This window comes from Meles meles, chromosome 7 (genome assembly GCF_922984935.1).
Source record: "Meles meles chromosome 7, mMelMel3.1 paternal haplotype, whole genome shotgun sequence".
Classification (NCBI taxonomy): Eukaryota; Metazoa; Chordata; class Mammalia; order Carnivora; family Mustelidae; genus Meles; species Meles meles.
In genome coordinates this window covers 53203056-53220518 of record NC_060072.1, presented here as the reverse complement: position 1 = coordinate 53220518, position 17463 = coordinate 53203056, and the positions used below count along the sequence as shown (strand labels likewise).

Genomic DNA, 17463 nt, shown 5'->3' with positions numbered 1-17463 from the left:
TACTGTAGTGTTGGGGGAATCAGAGATATTATTTCTTTCCAAAACATATAGCTAATGAAGATGCTTAATATGATATGAGTTAATTATTATGTCAAACGTTTCTACCACCCATCTGGCTTTAAATATATATCCACTGATACCCAGACAACATCAGAATTTTAAAAGACTTTCTCACAAATAAGTCTCAGTTTATGGCTACCTGTATCCTCCTTTACACCTGCTGTTCTATTTGGAAACAGATAAGTGGTTTTGTTTTTATTTTTTTCTCTTTAAAATTTTTATTTAAATTTTAATTAACATATAATGTAATATTGGTTTCAGAAGTAGAATTTTATGATTCATCACTTTCATATAACTCCCAGTGCTCACCACAAGTGCCCTCCTTAAACCCCTCACCCATCAAGCCCATCCAGCACCCACTACCCACCACCCTCCATCATCCCTCAGTTTGTTCTCTATCATTAAGACTTGTCTTATGGTTTGCTTCCCTCTATCTCTCTTTTTTCTTTCCCTTCCCATATGTCTAGACCAGATATGTGTAGTTTTAATTTTAGACAGAGGAACTATAATAGCGTACATTTTATGGGCATTATTATTAAATTACTTTCATACTTAATGTTTACATGTTAATTTTAACTAATAATTTTACCTCTTTTTTAAGCATTTATAATTATTTACCCATTCCATAATTATTTCTTTAAATTACATATAATTTTTCTCAAAAAAAAAAAAGCACTTTTTGTGGGGCAGCTTATGTGGTTTGTTGCATGAGATGAAAAAGACCTGAGGATCAAAAATAAAAAGGAGAAAAAGGTAAAAGACATGAGGTTACAAATGGGGGAAAATATAAATTTTGTAGTAAATATGGAAGGGTTTCTTTCTGGATTTGCTTTTACTTTTTCTTTCAGTTATGGTAGCAAAAGAATTTGTTCCCATGAGTTCTGTCTTCTCTGAATAGTATCCACATAATTTATCAAATTATTTTCTTCTTTAGGTGCTTCTGGTGGATGGGAAAGATGTGCCCATCCCCAGTAAACTTTCTTCACCTCTGCAAATGAAGCAAATTATCTTTACAATGCAGCTACCAATGACCAGGGTCTTGTTCAGTTTTCAATCAATACTACTACTATCTTGGCTAACAAAATTTCTGTCATGGTAAGTATGAAAGAAAAAAAAAAAAGAAAACCTGAGGACAAAGAAAAACCTTCTTAGTATAACTATCATTTATTCAGAAGTGAGGAAGCACACACATACTATATTTGAGAGAGAGAAATAAGAAGCTGCCCAACTTAGAGCTAAACTTGGGAATTAAAAATTTAATTACAAATAACAAAAACAGTAGAAGAGATACTGTCAAAGTGTCTGATCATTTCATTAGCATTATCTTTAAACTTTTATATATTATGCCAAAAAAAGTCTCATAGGATTTGGTCCAGGTCCAGAACCATATCAGTTCTTCAATAGGTAATAATTCATGTAATTTGTTTTATGTTTTTTTTCTATGTCCACTCAGATAATTTTAAGAGTCATCAGAACCCACACACACTTAATATATATTGTCAAATGGTGACAATCAAAAGATTTCTACAACCAAAAAGATTTTGTGCTTGTAATCTCAAACAAAGAAGTGGTGAAAGACAATGATTTATTGATTCCAGCTTAGATAAGTAACATTGAAATTATTTCCATTTTCCAAAGTTCACATGCTAATTCAATTTTAAATATGGAAGGATGCTTAATGTTTTTTATGTACTAGATAGTTGCTCATCCCTAAGATTGAAAAGATGAGTAGAGTGTCCCTATATTTAAAACTCTATAGTGATAGAGGTAACAGAGCTGTAAATTTTTAGTATGATATATTTAAGAGCAATAATAAAAAGGGGGGGGGGACTTTATCATGAGAGCAAATAGAAAGGCCCACAAAATATACCTAGTAAATTCAGAAAAAGAAAGTAAATATACCCATAAAATAGCTCAGGAGCAACCACTGCAGGGAAAATAAATGGAATTATCTGGTAAATAACACTTGCAATGTTTAAAGGTCCAGAAACTACAAGGTCTTAAAAATAAAAAGTCATAAGAGTGATTAGAAGCATAGATGAAAATTTGAAAATTTGTCGGGATTATTTATAAATAATTTGAAGCTCTTACAGTTATAGAATATTACATTAATACACATAACATAATTTTAACGAAAGCAACTTACAAGGGATTTCTATTATCTAAATATCTCCTTTTCTGCTTGCTACATTTATTTCTCATTCTCACTGAGACATTATTGTTCCTCTGGCCTTGAGCCACAGAAGAAGAGATAAATCAGTGACAATTTAGCAGAATTAGGGCAAAGGAGATTAATTTGTAGATTATTTCCTTTTAATCAATAAAATTTGGAAAGGTGGGGCGCCTGGGTGGCTCAGTGGGTTAGGGCCTCTGCCTTCGGCTCAGGTCATGATCCCAGGGTTCTAGGATCGAGCCCCGCATCGGGCTCTCTGCTCTGCGGACAGCCTGCTTCCTCCTCTCTCTCTCTGCCTGCCTCTCTGCCTGCTTGTGATCTCTGTCTGTCAAGTAAATAAATAAAATCTTTAAAAAAAAAAAAAATTTGGAAAGGTGATCATTTGTTTCTTTTGTGGTCAACAGGGTTGAGGGCGATGCACATGTTAGAAGGGAATGTTAGAAGGGAGTATATGTTAGAAGGGAAGACACAAAATTTTAACTCTTCATTTTGGTGGGAAGTTTAAGTGAAGAATTTCAAGACAATATTCTTTGTTTTTCTGTTCTATCAGGCCTACCACATGCAACCTGACTTGTGTTTTAACTCTGTATGGCTCCAAGAGGAACAACACACAGCTCAGCACACTGCAATGCATGCTTTCTCCTTACATGGGAATTATGTCCACCTGGAACCTGTGGCTGGTACCCTGCCCTGTGGCCAAACTCAGATTATCAAGGCATACTATATACTCAATGGGGAGGCCATTGGGGAACCAAAGGAGTTCAGTTTCTATTACTTGGTAAGAATAAGGACACGAAATATATTTGGAGTTTATCAGTAGACAAAAGTAGTTAAGGGGGTGGGGGGGGCGGTGGCCCTGGGTGACTCAGATGTTAAGCAACTGCCTTTGGCTCAGGTCATGATCCCGGGGTCCTGAGTCTGAGCCCTGCATCAGGCTCCCTGCTCAGCAGGAAGCCTGCTTCTCCCTCTCACTTGTGTTCCCTCTCTTGCTGTCGTGCTCTGTCAAATAAATAAACAAAATCTTTTAAAAAAGAAATTAATGGACCAGGAAAAGTAGTTAGCCTATACATCACCATCTTCCTTTCTTATCCATGTTCCCCACGATGTTTTTCATTTTCATGCAGTTCATTCTCTCTAGCAGAGATTAAAGAATCAAAAGCCATTCATATGGGTGGTAAGATGTTGAGAAGTGTGTTGGGTTCAAAAAGGTTGCTTTTTTGTAGATTTTCATTTCAGATCATGGCTAAGGGGAACATCATCAGATCAGGAACACGCGCTGTGGCTATAGAGCTAGGAGACAGTGAGTATCCTTAAATCTGTCCCCCGTGTCCTTCCCAACACAACTGGCCTCACACTTCAGTGACAGTTTACAAATGGGGATATAACTCTCATTACCCCTTTATAATAAGGACACAAAAGAAAATAAACATTCTTCTTATGACTTTAACATTATTTTTGTTCAACACAGTCAGCAGATACATTTGATTGCCTCCTGTGTGTCAGGCACTCTGCGAAGGCACTTTTTTTTCCCCACTTTAATGTGTTTCTTCTATCTGACATTTAAATTAGAAACTTTGAAAATCTAAACTTCCTTCTGTTTTTTAACCCTAACAATAAATAGGAATTGGTCATCTTTAATCTTTGTATTGCAGAGAAGAGAGTTAAGTATCATGGAGAATGGGGAGGAAAAAGATGATGGACTGTTTTCTTTTTCCTATGCCAGACTCTGGGGTAGGCTTTCTTCCCTCTGGAAAGGCTCTCTCCCTTTAACACTTAATGAAGACTCATACTGTGTGTGCTGCAGGCATGAAACGGGGAAACTCACATGTGAATTTGAGTGCACTCCATGAATAAACTGGGGGAAAGGAAACCAGGATTATTTTCTATCCCAATTAAATCATGTCAGGATTTAAATCACCAGAAAAAGAACCCATGAGAATTCTTGTAATTAACTGAAATTAAGGCCTGAAATATTCTGAAGTATTTTACCAAACTCCACTTCAACCCAGAGCTAAACTTAACAATGGTGGTATTTTTTTCCATAGCCATGTGTGTGTGTGTTTTCTAAGATTTTATATATTTATTGGAGAGAGAGAGAGATTGAGAGAATGAGTGGGAGGAGGGGCAGAGGGAGAGCAGACTCCCAGGACACTGATCCCAGGACACTGGGATCATGACCTGAGCCACAGGCAGATGTTTAACCGACTGAGCCACCCAAGTGCCCTATAATTTTTTTTATAATTCCTTTCTCTATCAAGCTGGAAAGTAAAACTTTCCAATTATATAAAGAAATTCCAATTATATTTAAAAAATCAATTATATTTTTGATTTTCCATATTGAAGCAATACCAGGAGAGGTTTAATTTAAAAGAAGGTACTAATTAGTACTCTCAACAATTAACAATTGTGGGGCAACCAGATGGTTCAGTTGGTTGGGGTCTGCCTTCAGCTCAGGTCATGATCTCAGGGTCTTAGGATTGAGTCCCACTTCTGGCTTCTAGCTCAGTGGGAAGTCTGTTTCTCCCTCTGCTTCTCCCCCGATTCTCCCCACTGCTCATGCTCTCTCTCTCTCAAATTAATAAATAAAATATTTTTTTTAAATTAACACTTGTTTGAATTAAACGTTAAAGAGTGCTGCCAGCTTTGAATATCAATTATCCCAATATTTATATAGGAAGAGTTTGATATAGAGAATGGACCCCACTGTGTGCCTTGTTTCCATTCAATGCATTATGTTGCCTGTTTTTTCTATTTTCTTATAATAATGGAATATATAACACATTTCTAGAAGTAGATGAGTGTCTTAAAACATTACATGTTTATCTGATTTTTCTTTCCTGATATTTTAATTTGTGCATCATTCAGAAAAAGATCTCTACATAATAATATGAGGAAGAGTTTATTATTTACTTCATGAAGACATCACAAAAAAGTAATGCAAGTAACTCGGCCAATAATTGAAAAGAATTTCTTTATATACTCAATGAATTCACAAGTATTTATAATAAAACAATTTTTTAAAGATTTTATTTATTTATTTGAGAGAGAGACAATGAGAGAGAGCATGAGCGAGGAGGTCAGAGGGAGAAGCAGACTCCCCGCAGAGCTGGGAACCCAATGTGGGACTCGATTCCGGGACTCCGGGATCATGACCTGAGCCGAAGGCAGTCGTCCAACTAACTGAGCCACCCAGGCGTCCCTATAATAAAACTATTTTAATCACACACTGTAATTATGTTATTCATTACCAGTTTGTTCTTCATAAGATGTACAGAAAATCCTTGACTCTATAAGTTAAAAGAACCAAGTCTGTTCACAATTTGTCTAACTTCAACCTTTTCCATTGCTTACTCACATTCTTTTCTTATACTATTCTGCAGTTTTAACATCAGGGTGCAAATTACTAAATTCAGAACTATTTCTGAGTCTGTTTTAAATTCAGAATTCAGATTTTAAATGACAAAGCCTTCACCATTTTCATTACTAAAAGGTTACTTTCCTTCCAATATTCTCTGGGGGGAAAAAAATCTTCCATAACTTCTCTTTCTATTTTTGTGATGCTTCAATCTATTCTTAACTATTGTTGCTCATGCCAGACATGGCAATACAAGGATTAAATTACCCTCCTGTTAGGGGCGCCTGGGTGATTCAGTTGTTAGGCATCTGCCTTCAGCTCAGGTCATGATCCTGGGATCCTGGGATGGAGTCCCACATCAGGCTCTCTGCTCAGTGGGGCGCCTGCTTCTTCCTCTCCCACTCCCCCCGCTTGTGTTCCCTCTCTCGCTGTCTCTCTCTCTCTCTCTGTGTCAAATAAATAAATAAAATCTTTAAAAAAAAATTACCCTCCTGTTAGAGAAAAACATTTCCTTTTAGGGGTCTAAGTTAAAATTTGATCCCTCCAATGGGACAAAAATACGAATGCCATGACACTTCCTTGGTCGTTCTAAGGGCAGGGGGAGGGGAAACAGGAGAGTTGTTAAATGAGCATAGTTTCAGATCTGCAACATGAGGAAGCTTTGGAGATCTGTTCCACAACAATGTGAATGTACTTCACACTACTGAACCGTACACTTTTAAATGGTTAAGATGGTGAATTTTATGTTATGTGTGTTTTTACCGCAATAGAAAGACATATATTTGGGGGAAAAAAGTTAGTTCTATGATTATATCTTACAAATTATAGCTCTGTATTTTAATTGAGAATCAGCTCTGGCCTGCAGTCTAAATGAAATGGTTTCCATTCATCATATAGATTTATATATATATCTTTACATATTTATATATATATATTTATATAAATTTATATTTTTATATATCATTATATATATGACATATATAAGTTCCTTATTCTATAATTTTTAACTGAGTACAGCAGGCTTTATAAAATATTTTGTACATATATACATATGTAGAATAACTTTGAGCTCTTCTTACATAAGTTGGTTACCATATTAGTTAAGTGGAAAATCAGACACAGCCTTGAGTGTAAGGAAATTTTACTTATTCTACAACTGAAGTTGTAAAGGAACACATTAGCCTATTAATGTCGCCAAATAATGAGAATGACATTAAAGAGACCATGCCATTGAATATGTCAGTACAGTTCTAAACTGGGTTAAGATCTAGCAACAGCGTTCTGACTCATGACCATCTTCTCTCATTTTCTCCACATCCCCTCAAAAGGCAGTTTTTCCTTATCCTTCCCTGTGGAGTCGGACATGGCTCCCATTGCTCTATTGTTCATCTGTACTGTTTTCCCAGATGGCAAAGTTATTGGAGATTCAGAGAGCTTTGAGACTGAAAATTGCCTAGCCAACAAAGTGAGGCTGAACACAAATAATGGTACCATAGGTGTTGTCCATTTACCTCAGAGAAAAGAGGTCCAGAAAATTAAATGAGTTGCCTAAGGGTTCTCAGCAAGTTAGTGGCAGAGCCAAGTCTCCAGGCACCTAGAAGAATACTTTTTCAATTATGCCAAATTGCTACCACATCAAACATAATTCAATCTTGTGTCCATGGTGTGCTACTCCACTAATTCAGTTGCTTGGTGTATGTATGATGCTAAGACTCAGAAGTTCCATAAACCTGAAGGACAAATGCAAATACCTAGAATCACCTTATAACGGATCAGAGGTAAAGACAGGCCTCTAAAAGTCAAACAAGCTATTTACACTTACGAGTATCAGTTGTGCCTGGAGGATAAGACTGAGCTATTGAATAAACTTTTTCAATAGTGAAGGGCAGAAGGGAAAAGAGGTTCCTGACTTGACACATTGGCAGTCCTAGAAGGCTAAGGTAAAGATGACCCGGGACAGGTGGGTGACTGCAGGATTGCAAAGGTAGAGGTCGTGCTGGCTGACTTTTCCTTCTATTCTCATGGGTGGACTTGAGCTTCCACCCACCACAGTCTTCCGGCCTCACACGCCCACCTGAGAGTTTCAGCTTCTCCTCAGTTCCTGTGCGCTCTCCATGGTGTGGACAAAAGTGTTCTGTTCGTAAGGCGGGAGGATGAGTTGTCCCTGGATTTGGTGAGTTCCTGGCAGCCTTGGGGTCAGGAGGGGTCACTGGAGGGGTAGCAGGCGACAGGAGGCAGGAGAAGCCCCTCTTAGGAGTAAAATATAAAAATAGTCACCATTGTCTAATTTTTTATAATTTCTTGAGCTTTCTCACATACATTTTCTCATGCAATCCTCCCTAGATCCTAGGGAGTAACAGACACATTTTAAGATGTGGAAACAAAGAGAACGTTTGAGAGATTTGTGCAAGATTATCCAGAAATAAATGACATAGCTGAGCTTCTGAAACTGCCCAGAAGCTTTGGTCTCTTCCCTGACATTACTTCTTTTTTCTCTAGAGAATCAAATCTAAACCTCAATTACTCATGCTTTACAATGATATTAATGAAAGCTATGTGTTTTACAATTAACCACTTATGGGATGGTCTTATTTAAAAAAGAATTATTACAAGATGGGATCGGGAGGGAGACAAACCAAGAGATTCTTAATCTCACAAAACGGAGGGTTGCAGGCGGTGGTGAAGGGGTAGGGATAGGGTGGTTGGGGGATGGACATTGGGGAGGGTATGTGCTCTGGTGAGTGCTGTGAATTGTGTAAGACTGATGATTCACAGACCTGTACCCCTGGGGCAAGTAATACATTAAATGTTAATAAAAATAATTTTTTTTAATTCTTAAAAATTTTTTTTAATTTTTTTAAAAAACAAAAAAGAATTTAAAATGGGACATCTGGGGGACTCAGTCAATTAAGCACCTGCCTTTGGCTCAGATCATGATCCCAGAGTCCTGGGATGGAGCTCTAATCCTGCTCCTTGCTCAGCAGAGAGCCTGCTTCTCCCTCTTCCTCTGGCCCACCCCCTGTTTGTGCTCTTTCTTGCTCCCTCCCTGTCAGATAAATCAACAAAAGCTTAAAGAAATAAATAAAAAGGAGAAAAGAATTAGTAAGTTCCCAAAGTATTAGATAATATGGATCATATCTAAAAGAAAATCATTTTTGGTCAATGGAGTAAGTAAGCTTTTTATAAAATTGATATTTACAGGCAAAAGTCCTGTACCTTCCAGCCAATCTAACTATTTCTATCCCTAAAATTCTTGTGGTCTATGAAACTGAAAGTGATTCATAAATTATCTTCAAATTAAAAAAAAATGACCTACTACATCTCTGTCAGCAATGATGAGTCACAGCCTAACTAAAATTTTCAGTCTCTTTTTTTTTTCTAGAACTGTATTAATTCATAGTGATAATATTTGGTGTATCATGCTGATCTTTATTTTCTTCATCATCATCATCATCTTGCAGGCACACTATGTAGGGGTCTGTTTTAGGAACTGGGGAAATAGTGGTAAACAATCATAGTCCTTGTCCTTAGAGAGCTGTCATTTTAAAGGGACTGTAATAAGAGATTACATGTGGCTCAGAAAAATAAAAGATGAAAAATTAGCATTAGGAGAGAGTACTTTCAAACATGAGGTTTTTGAAGAAAAAACTATCGGAAGGAAGGGAAACTTCAGAAACAACTTTTCCAACTTATTCAAAACTAGATTACTCATATTTTGAAAATATTTAGTATGACACAGGAAAAATGATATGTTATTGAATTTGATCATAGTCAAAAAGTTATCCCTGGCAAATTCTATAGCTTTCATAGGCTTATGCATCGATATTTAAGCAGATCAACTACTTAACCTGCTTATTTGGGAGTTATTACTTATCAATATTGGAGGATAAATTGATAATATTGAAGTTCCTTCTGGTTTTGTTCTAGTTTCTACTTCTCAAAATTCATTTGTATGTCTCACATTTTCTTTAAAGATTTGTTTATTCATTTTGAGAGAGAGAGAGAGAGAGAGCACTCACACACAACAGGAGGGGCAAAGGGAGAAGGAGAGAGAAAAATCTCAAGCAGACTCCCTGCTGAGCACAGAGCCCAACATGGGCTCCATCTCACAATCCTGAGATCATGACCTGAGCCAAATCCAAGAGAAGGATGATTAACCAACCATACCACCCAGGTGCCCCATATGTATTAAATTTTAAAACTGTAAGATAAATATATCAAGAATCAGATCCTGTTTCTAATTATCAAAATGAACATTCTTCAGAATGGAGTGTATAATCAAAATTTTTCTCAACCTTGTCTTTTATTGACGGGTCAAAATATCTCCCTATAGCATAATAATTTTTACAAAAAAACATATTTCTCTGACTAGAGTTCTCTATTTGAATTAGAAGATGGCATGAGGAAGTTGACCTGAAAAGTAGAGAATTTTCTTCCTCGGTGCTTTCTTTGGAGGAATAGCTTACTTTTTTAAAAAGATTATTTATTTGAAAGAGAGAGACAGAGAGAGAAGGGGGAGGAGCAGAGGGAGAGAATTTCGAATAGACTTCCCACTGCGCACAGAGCCCCACAGAGGGCTCAATTTCTCAACCCTGAGGTCATGACCTGAGCTGAAATCAAGAGTCAGATGCTTAACCAATTGAGTCACCCAAGCATCCAAAGGAATGGCTCATTGTTTTTTATACTCTGTATTTATGGTAGCCTGTTCTAAGCAGTTTTTCAGCTTATGTTGATGGAATTCAGTCTACTTTTCAATATTTTTATGTTTATCCCATTTTATGTCATTATATAAATTTAATAGTTGCTTCAGTTGCATTACACAGCTTTGTACATTATAGAGGTAAGAAAGGGTTATGAACATAACTGGAGATTTGGGTTCTTAAAGTTGTGAAAATCTTTAAGTCACTTGCTTTCACCCAGTATTGATGATTCATGCTCATTTATGTGACCATTTAGTTCTCCTACTCAAAAACAAAGTAAATAGATAAAGAAGTTTGAAGGGTGTTTATGATTAGTTTTCTACTGATGCAGAGCAATCTTTCCCAAACTTAGTGGTTTAAAACAATAAACAGTTATTATCATATGCACTTTCTGTGGATTAAGAATCCCAAAGTGACTTATCTGGATGGTACTGGCTTGTGATCTCTCATGTCAGTCCACATGTCAACATGTTAGCTAGTGATTCAATCATCTGAAGGCTTGACTGAGGTTGGAAGTCTACTTCTGAGATGTGTTACTCATATAATTGTCAGGAGGCCTTAATTCCTCACCACAATGGCTCCTCCATAGGGCTGCCTGGGTGTCCCCACACATGGCAGGTGATTTCCTCCAGAACAAGCGATCTGAGAAAAAAGTTAAAGCTGCAATATTTTTTATGACCTGGCCTTGGAATTTATACACTATCACTTCCACAAAATCTTATTAGTTATAGATGTCAACCCTATTCATTATGGGAGAAACTACATAAAAGCATGTATACCAGGAAGTAGAGATTTTGGGGGGCAATTTTGGAGGCTGTATTCATGGTCTGCCCTTTGACTCCCAGTGATTTATGAGCCTCCCACAGGTAAAATACACTCACTTTCCTCCCAAATTCCTAGAAGTCTCATTTCCCACTAGCAATAGCTCAAAGTTTGAATTTCATCATTTAAATTATGTCCAGGTACAGATGACGTTTCTTGGATGTAGTTCCTCAACTGAATTCCTCCAGATATGAAGACCTTGAACTAAAGTGTACTTAAGTTATTTACCTCCACGCATTCAGCATACAATGGTGGAACTGGCATACTAACACTCCTGTTCAAAAGGGGTAAAAAGTCACATGGGTATATTTGGTCCATGGCAATTCTGAGATCCAGTCAAAGGTTCAAAGTACTTTGATTAGGACTTGTCTTACTCCATTTAGGAAATAAATATCCAGACCTCTTGGTTCCACTCTATGGATTCTCAGTTCTTTCATTTAAGTCATCCTTATTAAAAAAAAAAAAAGTGGCCCGTATTTGCAATTGTGTAGACATTGTTCTATTGAATAAAGATTATATATATTCATTTATGTACCTATGTGGTTCTTCTATCCAAGAACAAAACCATATAGAAATGGAAGGTTAATAGATTGCAATAATTCTACCTAAATTTGTCAGGGTATTAAGTATTTATCAAACACAGACACAATTTAGATGTCCTTTCTATATTTGGTCTAGTTTTACCTATAGAGTGATACTTTCATTAATCCTTGGTAATTTCAGTTTTATTATTCCTTGGAAACATTTTCCCAGGTAGGTTTTATATCATTAGAACAAGAAAAAAAAACACTTAAAAATAGACAAACAAAAATTTTAACTTCTCTCTAAGGTACCAACTACTTGAAGGTACTCAAGAAAGGATTAGTGATGGGAGCATCTGAGGGGCACACTCAGTTAAGCACCCAACTCTTGATTTTTGCCTCAGGTCATGATCTCAGGGTGGTGAGATCCAGTCCCACGTTGGGCTCTGCACTTAGCATGGAATCTGCTTGGGATTCTCTCTGCCTCTCTCTCTGCCTCTCCTGCAAACTCTCTCTCGCTCAAATAAATAAATCTTTAAAAAAAAAAAAAGAAAGAAAGAAAGGATTGATGATGATTATAATATTTCTCTCAGTTCCGTGGATATTTCAAAAGAAAAACAGGTACAAGCACTGTCTTTGATCTCTCCACTGTTACAGGTGTATAATCTGCTAACTGTGAAGGATCTTACTGATTTCCCTGAAAATCTGGACCAGCAGGAAGAAGAACAAGCAAGTAGTAGCCATCCTTATGTCCTTCGTAAAGGAGCCATCTATATTCCCTTACCAAGTTATGATGAAGATGATAGCTTCCTAAAGTAAAGTCCTTATTATTCATTAATGTATCAGCTTATGAAAGTTTTAATGTTGATAAAACTATATGTATATAGTTTAGAAATTGTTTAGCCTAACAGTTGGTAAGTCAAGAGCCAGGGCTAGACCTACTCTCTGCCATTTCATTGAAAGATTTTTGTTATATTTAATTTATTTGCAAAAGACCACATGTAATAAAATCTTAATAAGCCATAAAGTTTATAATTTTACCACTCTATTTTTATTTATTGAGTTTGTGTATCTCCATGAAATTAATATAACATTAAGACTACTAGGGTTACATAGGAACATTTTAAGGAAAATGTATTTCATATAATCTAATCAAGTTTACGAATGTATTGAGTCACAATTTTTACAGGTATGGGATTAAAGGTGTTCACTAACTCTAAAATCTGAAAACCACGGCCATGTTCAATGATTTACCCACCTGTAGGAAGAGAACGGCAACTGCTGATGGCAGGTAAAATAACAAGTTGCTTTCAATTTTTTATTACATCCAACAATATTACTTAGCAAAAAAAAAAAGGTAAAATGAGATGGTGTAACCATTTTATACATAGAGAAACCAAGGTTCAGATAAGACGTTTCTTGCTGAGATCATTTAGCTGGGAAATGGCATAGCCAGATCCGACCAGAGTGCTTTAAATTTGATTCAAATGCTTTAGGGCACTTTAGGGCACAAAATCAGATGAAATCAGATGAAACACAAGATTCTACTGTAAGATAAGAAAGGAAAAAATTTACAGTGTAAGGGGAGAATAATTTTAATTATGGAATCAAGAAACATTCTGTTCTGTATCTTAAAGAACAGAAAGGAGGAGAAAAGGGCACCTGGGCAGCTCAGTCTTTCAAGCATCTGCCTTCAGCTTAGGTCATGATCCCGGGGTTGTGAGATGGAGTCCCACATCAGGCTCCTTGCTCAGCGGGAAGCCTGCTGCTCCTTCTTTCTCTGCCCCTTCACCTGCTCATGTTCTCTCTATATCTCAAATAAGTATATCAAGTCTTTTTGAAGAAAAAAAAAAAGAAGGAGAAAAGGCCTCACTGGTGAAAAGAAACAGTGTGAAGATGGCAGAAAAATCTCCTAACCCAAGGCCAAAAATAAAAACTCCAAAACAATAAATAAATAAATAAATAATAAAACATCAAACAAAGCAACCTCTTACTACACCCCTCAATTTCTCATTAAAACTTACGGTCTAATCCCCAGGTCTATTTATACTTGGCAGTCTATTTCTTTTTTATGGTTATCACCACTTTTCAAATGGAAAAGCTGAAACTGGAAAGACTAAGTAACTCAAGTCATTAAGATGCCACAGCCAGTTTAGATATGAAATGGGGATGAATTCAAATCTGGCTGTTTGACTCCAAGATCCATGTTTTTTAACCTCTATACTATCCTGTCTCTCAAAGACTCTAAGGTGAGAGCTTGTCTGGAACATTCTTAAGGTAAGGGAACCATTTTGGTCAGAACGGAGTGAATTAAGGGAGAGTGAGATCAATGGAATAACTAAGGCCAAATTGTATAGGGCCTTGTAGGTCATTATAAGAACTTAACTTTTTACTCTGCGTGAGATGGAAAGATGTTTCAGAAGGGATGGGTAAAATGATCTAATATGTTCCTTATAAGGATCACCCAAATACTATATTTAGAAGAAAATTGAGTTTTGAGTTTTTATACCTTTTTGCTTTAAAGTAGCAAAGGTCAAAAATGAATACAAGTATTACAAAGCTAGACTGAGTGGCCCTTTAATAGCCATGAACAGAATATCCAGGAGAAAGTATTTTGTGATCAGCAGTGAAATAAAATATAAAAGGATGTGTCCAGGGATCAACACATTTTGATGAAATCAGATAGGGAAAAGAAACAAAATAATAATAATAATAATAATAATATTTTGTCTTGGGAAATTAAAGGCATTTCAGTAGAATTTATGAGTTGTGACATAAAGAAGAATAACATTTTAATGTAAACACTGTGGAAGGATCAGTAGAGAGTTAAGTTGACCTTGAGAATGAGACAATAAGGAAAATATAGTCTTCATCCAATAAAGGGAGTTAAAATAACACATTAAGCCATTCTTCGTTAACTGCAATAGCTGAAGTTGAAGGGTCTTTGACATATGGAGCAGGAAAGAGAAAATAATTTATTTAGATGCACCATCCATTTAGATAAACTTGAATACTAATAATCTGTTTCCATATTCAACCTAAGAGTAAAGACATAGATAACAGAGCAACATCAGTGAGAAACCAAAGGCAGAAATAAAGATGGCTACCACTTAGAAGGACATGAGGGAAAGAAGATGTATGATATTTATTTAAAGAAATTACTATTGATGCTTTTTATAGTTGAGAGATATTGTGGAGAAATGCCTGGCAATGTTTTTCCTTATAAATATTCTTTCACAAAGGCAATTCTGAAATATCAGATGGACTACTTGGATGGAGAGCCTCATTCAAATTCAATTAAGCATGATTTCTAACAAAAAAGAACCAGAAAGGCTTCATGTTTAGTTCTCCACCCCCTCACTTTGTAAATAATTTCTGTCTCCGTCATAGAGCTATACCAAATGGAAGTGTCTCTTTGGCATCTTGAATTTTTCATTTCTCCTTCCCAAGAAATAAAGAGAATGAATTCTAATGCTCTAGCCTTGTTATCAAGAGAACAATGAGTTTCCAAGCTTCAATATAGTGCAAAGAGTTGATATTATTAAATTCTGTTCACCCCATTGGTAATTCAAACAAATGAACACATGTTGCCTAAAGAGAGTTTGGCATTTTCTGCTCAATCCTTTTTATAGAGGAAACAATACTCTGATCTTGAGAAGTCACTATTTCTCCCACAAACCATAAATGCATCTCCAAGTTATCTTGTCCTATTATCTGTTATCTTGTCCTATTATCCTGTTATCCATTGAGTCTCCACTCAACATAGAATTATGGTATCTCCAGGAAACATGGAGTTTCTACCTTCAACAAAGACTTCTCTCTGCTCAAAGAATAAGGGCTCAACAAGTTATTTCCAAAGGTCTACAACTCTTAGGAGACAATCTGAGTGGGAATACTAAAAATTTGCTCTTTTGAAGTAAGTCAATCAGAGAAAGACAATTATCATATGATCTCTCTGATATGAGGAATTTGAGAGCCAGGGTGGGGGGTTTGGGGAGTAGGGAAGGAAAAAATGAAATAAGATGGGATCAGGAGGGAGACAAACCATAAAAGACTCTTAATCTCATAAACAAACAGGGTTGCTAGGGTGTGGGGGTAGGGAGAGGGTGGTTGGGTTATGGACATTGGGGAAGGTAGTGCTATGGTGACTACTGTGAAATGTGTAAGCCTGATGATTCACCGACCTGTACTCCTGGGGCAAATAATACATTATATGTTAATAAAAATAATTTTTTAAAAAAAGAAGAGAATAGATCTGATTCTTCCCCTCTGTTCGTTGACAAACATATTCATAGAAACAAAGCACACAGCATTGTGAGGTTATTTTTTTCATGAACAGCAAGTAATGTATTCATTTTAAAGCAAGAGTATGTAAAATGGAAGTTTGCATTTGAATTACAGTTTCAATAAACAGAATCACTATAAAAAAAATTTGCTCTTCTAAATCTCACATTGGCACCATGAAATGAATGGATGCTTTTTCTTTAACTAGATTATAATTTTCCCTTAATTTTATAGCAGGTTTAGCAGCAGGTCCATATATTCCTCAATTTCACTTGTATAATATGTCCGCAAATAATATGCAATGTCCAGAGGCAATCTCTGAAACAGTATGGGTTTATTTCCCTGAGACCTGGATCTGGTATTTGGTGGTGGCAGGGTAAGTACCTTCATTCTCCTCCATTTGCTGTGGGTGAGGGCATGTGGGTTCTTCAGCATTTTCAACTCTAAGAATAATCTTTCTGAAAAGTTCTAAATAATCGTCTTAACATCTCATCCTTTCAGGATAGGCCTATCCTTTGTGGATAGGCCTAAAAAAATGCCTTTATTATTTGGGTTTTTGTTTGTTTATTATTAATTATTTATTTTTATAATTAATTTTATATTTAATATTTTTATTTATAAATATTTATATTAATATTTATATTTAATGAATAAGTATAATTTATTATTTTATTGTTTATTTATTTATAAATTATTTATTTATTTTATTATTTGGGTTATTATTTGGGTTCATTAGTAAAATTGTCTCAGAGATGAGCAACTCTGAAAGAATTATTCCTGAGACTGCCAGAAAACAGATGTGTACTAAAAGTATCCAAATGCTAGATTGCCTAATGCCATTGGGGGAGATTTCCATAAACAATATTAGAACATGGACATAAACACACTAAGCTATATAAATGTATTGGTCTGCTTATTGGATCATGATTCTTAAGTTTGCTGGTTTATGAGATCATACAACAGTGGGAGAAGTTTAAGAACCAAACTGAATCACATTCAAATATTTTTCTTTAAAGTACAGACATGCTGATAAGGGAAAGAGGCAGCATTTAGTACCTTTTGTTTTCCCAGTCAGTTTGCCAATACATTACCTAGGGGACACACGTGCACATACTGATTCTCACTTGAGAAGAGATGTTTCACCTGTTCACTTTCTGTTCTTCACATCTCTATCTTCCCCAGCTCATCAGGAGTGGCTGAAGTGGGAGTAACAGGCCCTGGTACCATCACGGAGTGGAAGGCAGGAGCCCTCTGCCTGACCAATGACACTGGACTTGTTCTCATTCTTCCTGCCTCCTTCCGAACCTTCCAGCCCTTCTTTGTGGAGCTCACAATGCCCTACTCTGTGATCCACGGAGAGGCCTTTACTTCACACTCAAGACCACTGTCCTCAACTACCTTCCCAAATTATGCACTAGCACTGTCTGTGCTAAGCAAGCAGGACATGATCAGAAAGATAGCACAATGACATTTGACCTACAGGGTGAAATTATGGATCTCCAAACCACATGAATTTTTTTAAGATTGTATTTATTTATTTGAGAGACA

The 17463-nt window shown here is 36.2% G+C and overlaps 1 protein-coding gene across 1 annotated transcript in view; it reads left to right on the top strand.

Annotated features, from left to right (window-relative positions):
• The window catches only part of LOC123946341 (pregnancy zone protein-like), a 42731-nt gene that overhangs the window by 8921 nt on the left and 16347 nt on the right, over positions 1 to 17463 (top strand). The window contains 10 exon segments of the mRNA XM_046011791.1: positions 995 to 1034; positions 1037 to 1155; positions 2784 to 3011; positions 3470 to 3533; positions 6995 to 7053; positions 12289 to 12446; positions 12858 to 12922; positions 16150 to 16291; positions 17098 to 17281; positions 17284 to 17337. Of these exon segments, the coding sequence (XP_045867747.1) occupies positions 995 to 1034; positions 1037 to 1155; positions 2784 to 3011; positions 3470 to 3533; positions 6995 to 7053; positions 12289 to 12446; positions 12858 to 12922; positions 16150 to 16291; positions 17098 to 17281; positions 17284 to 17337 (1113 nt within the window).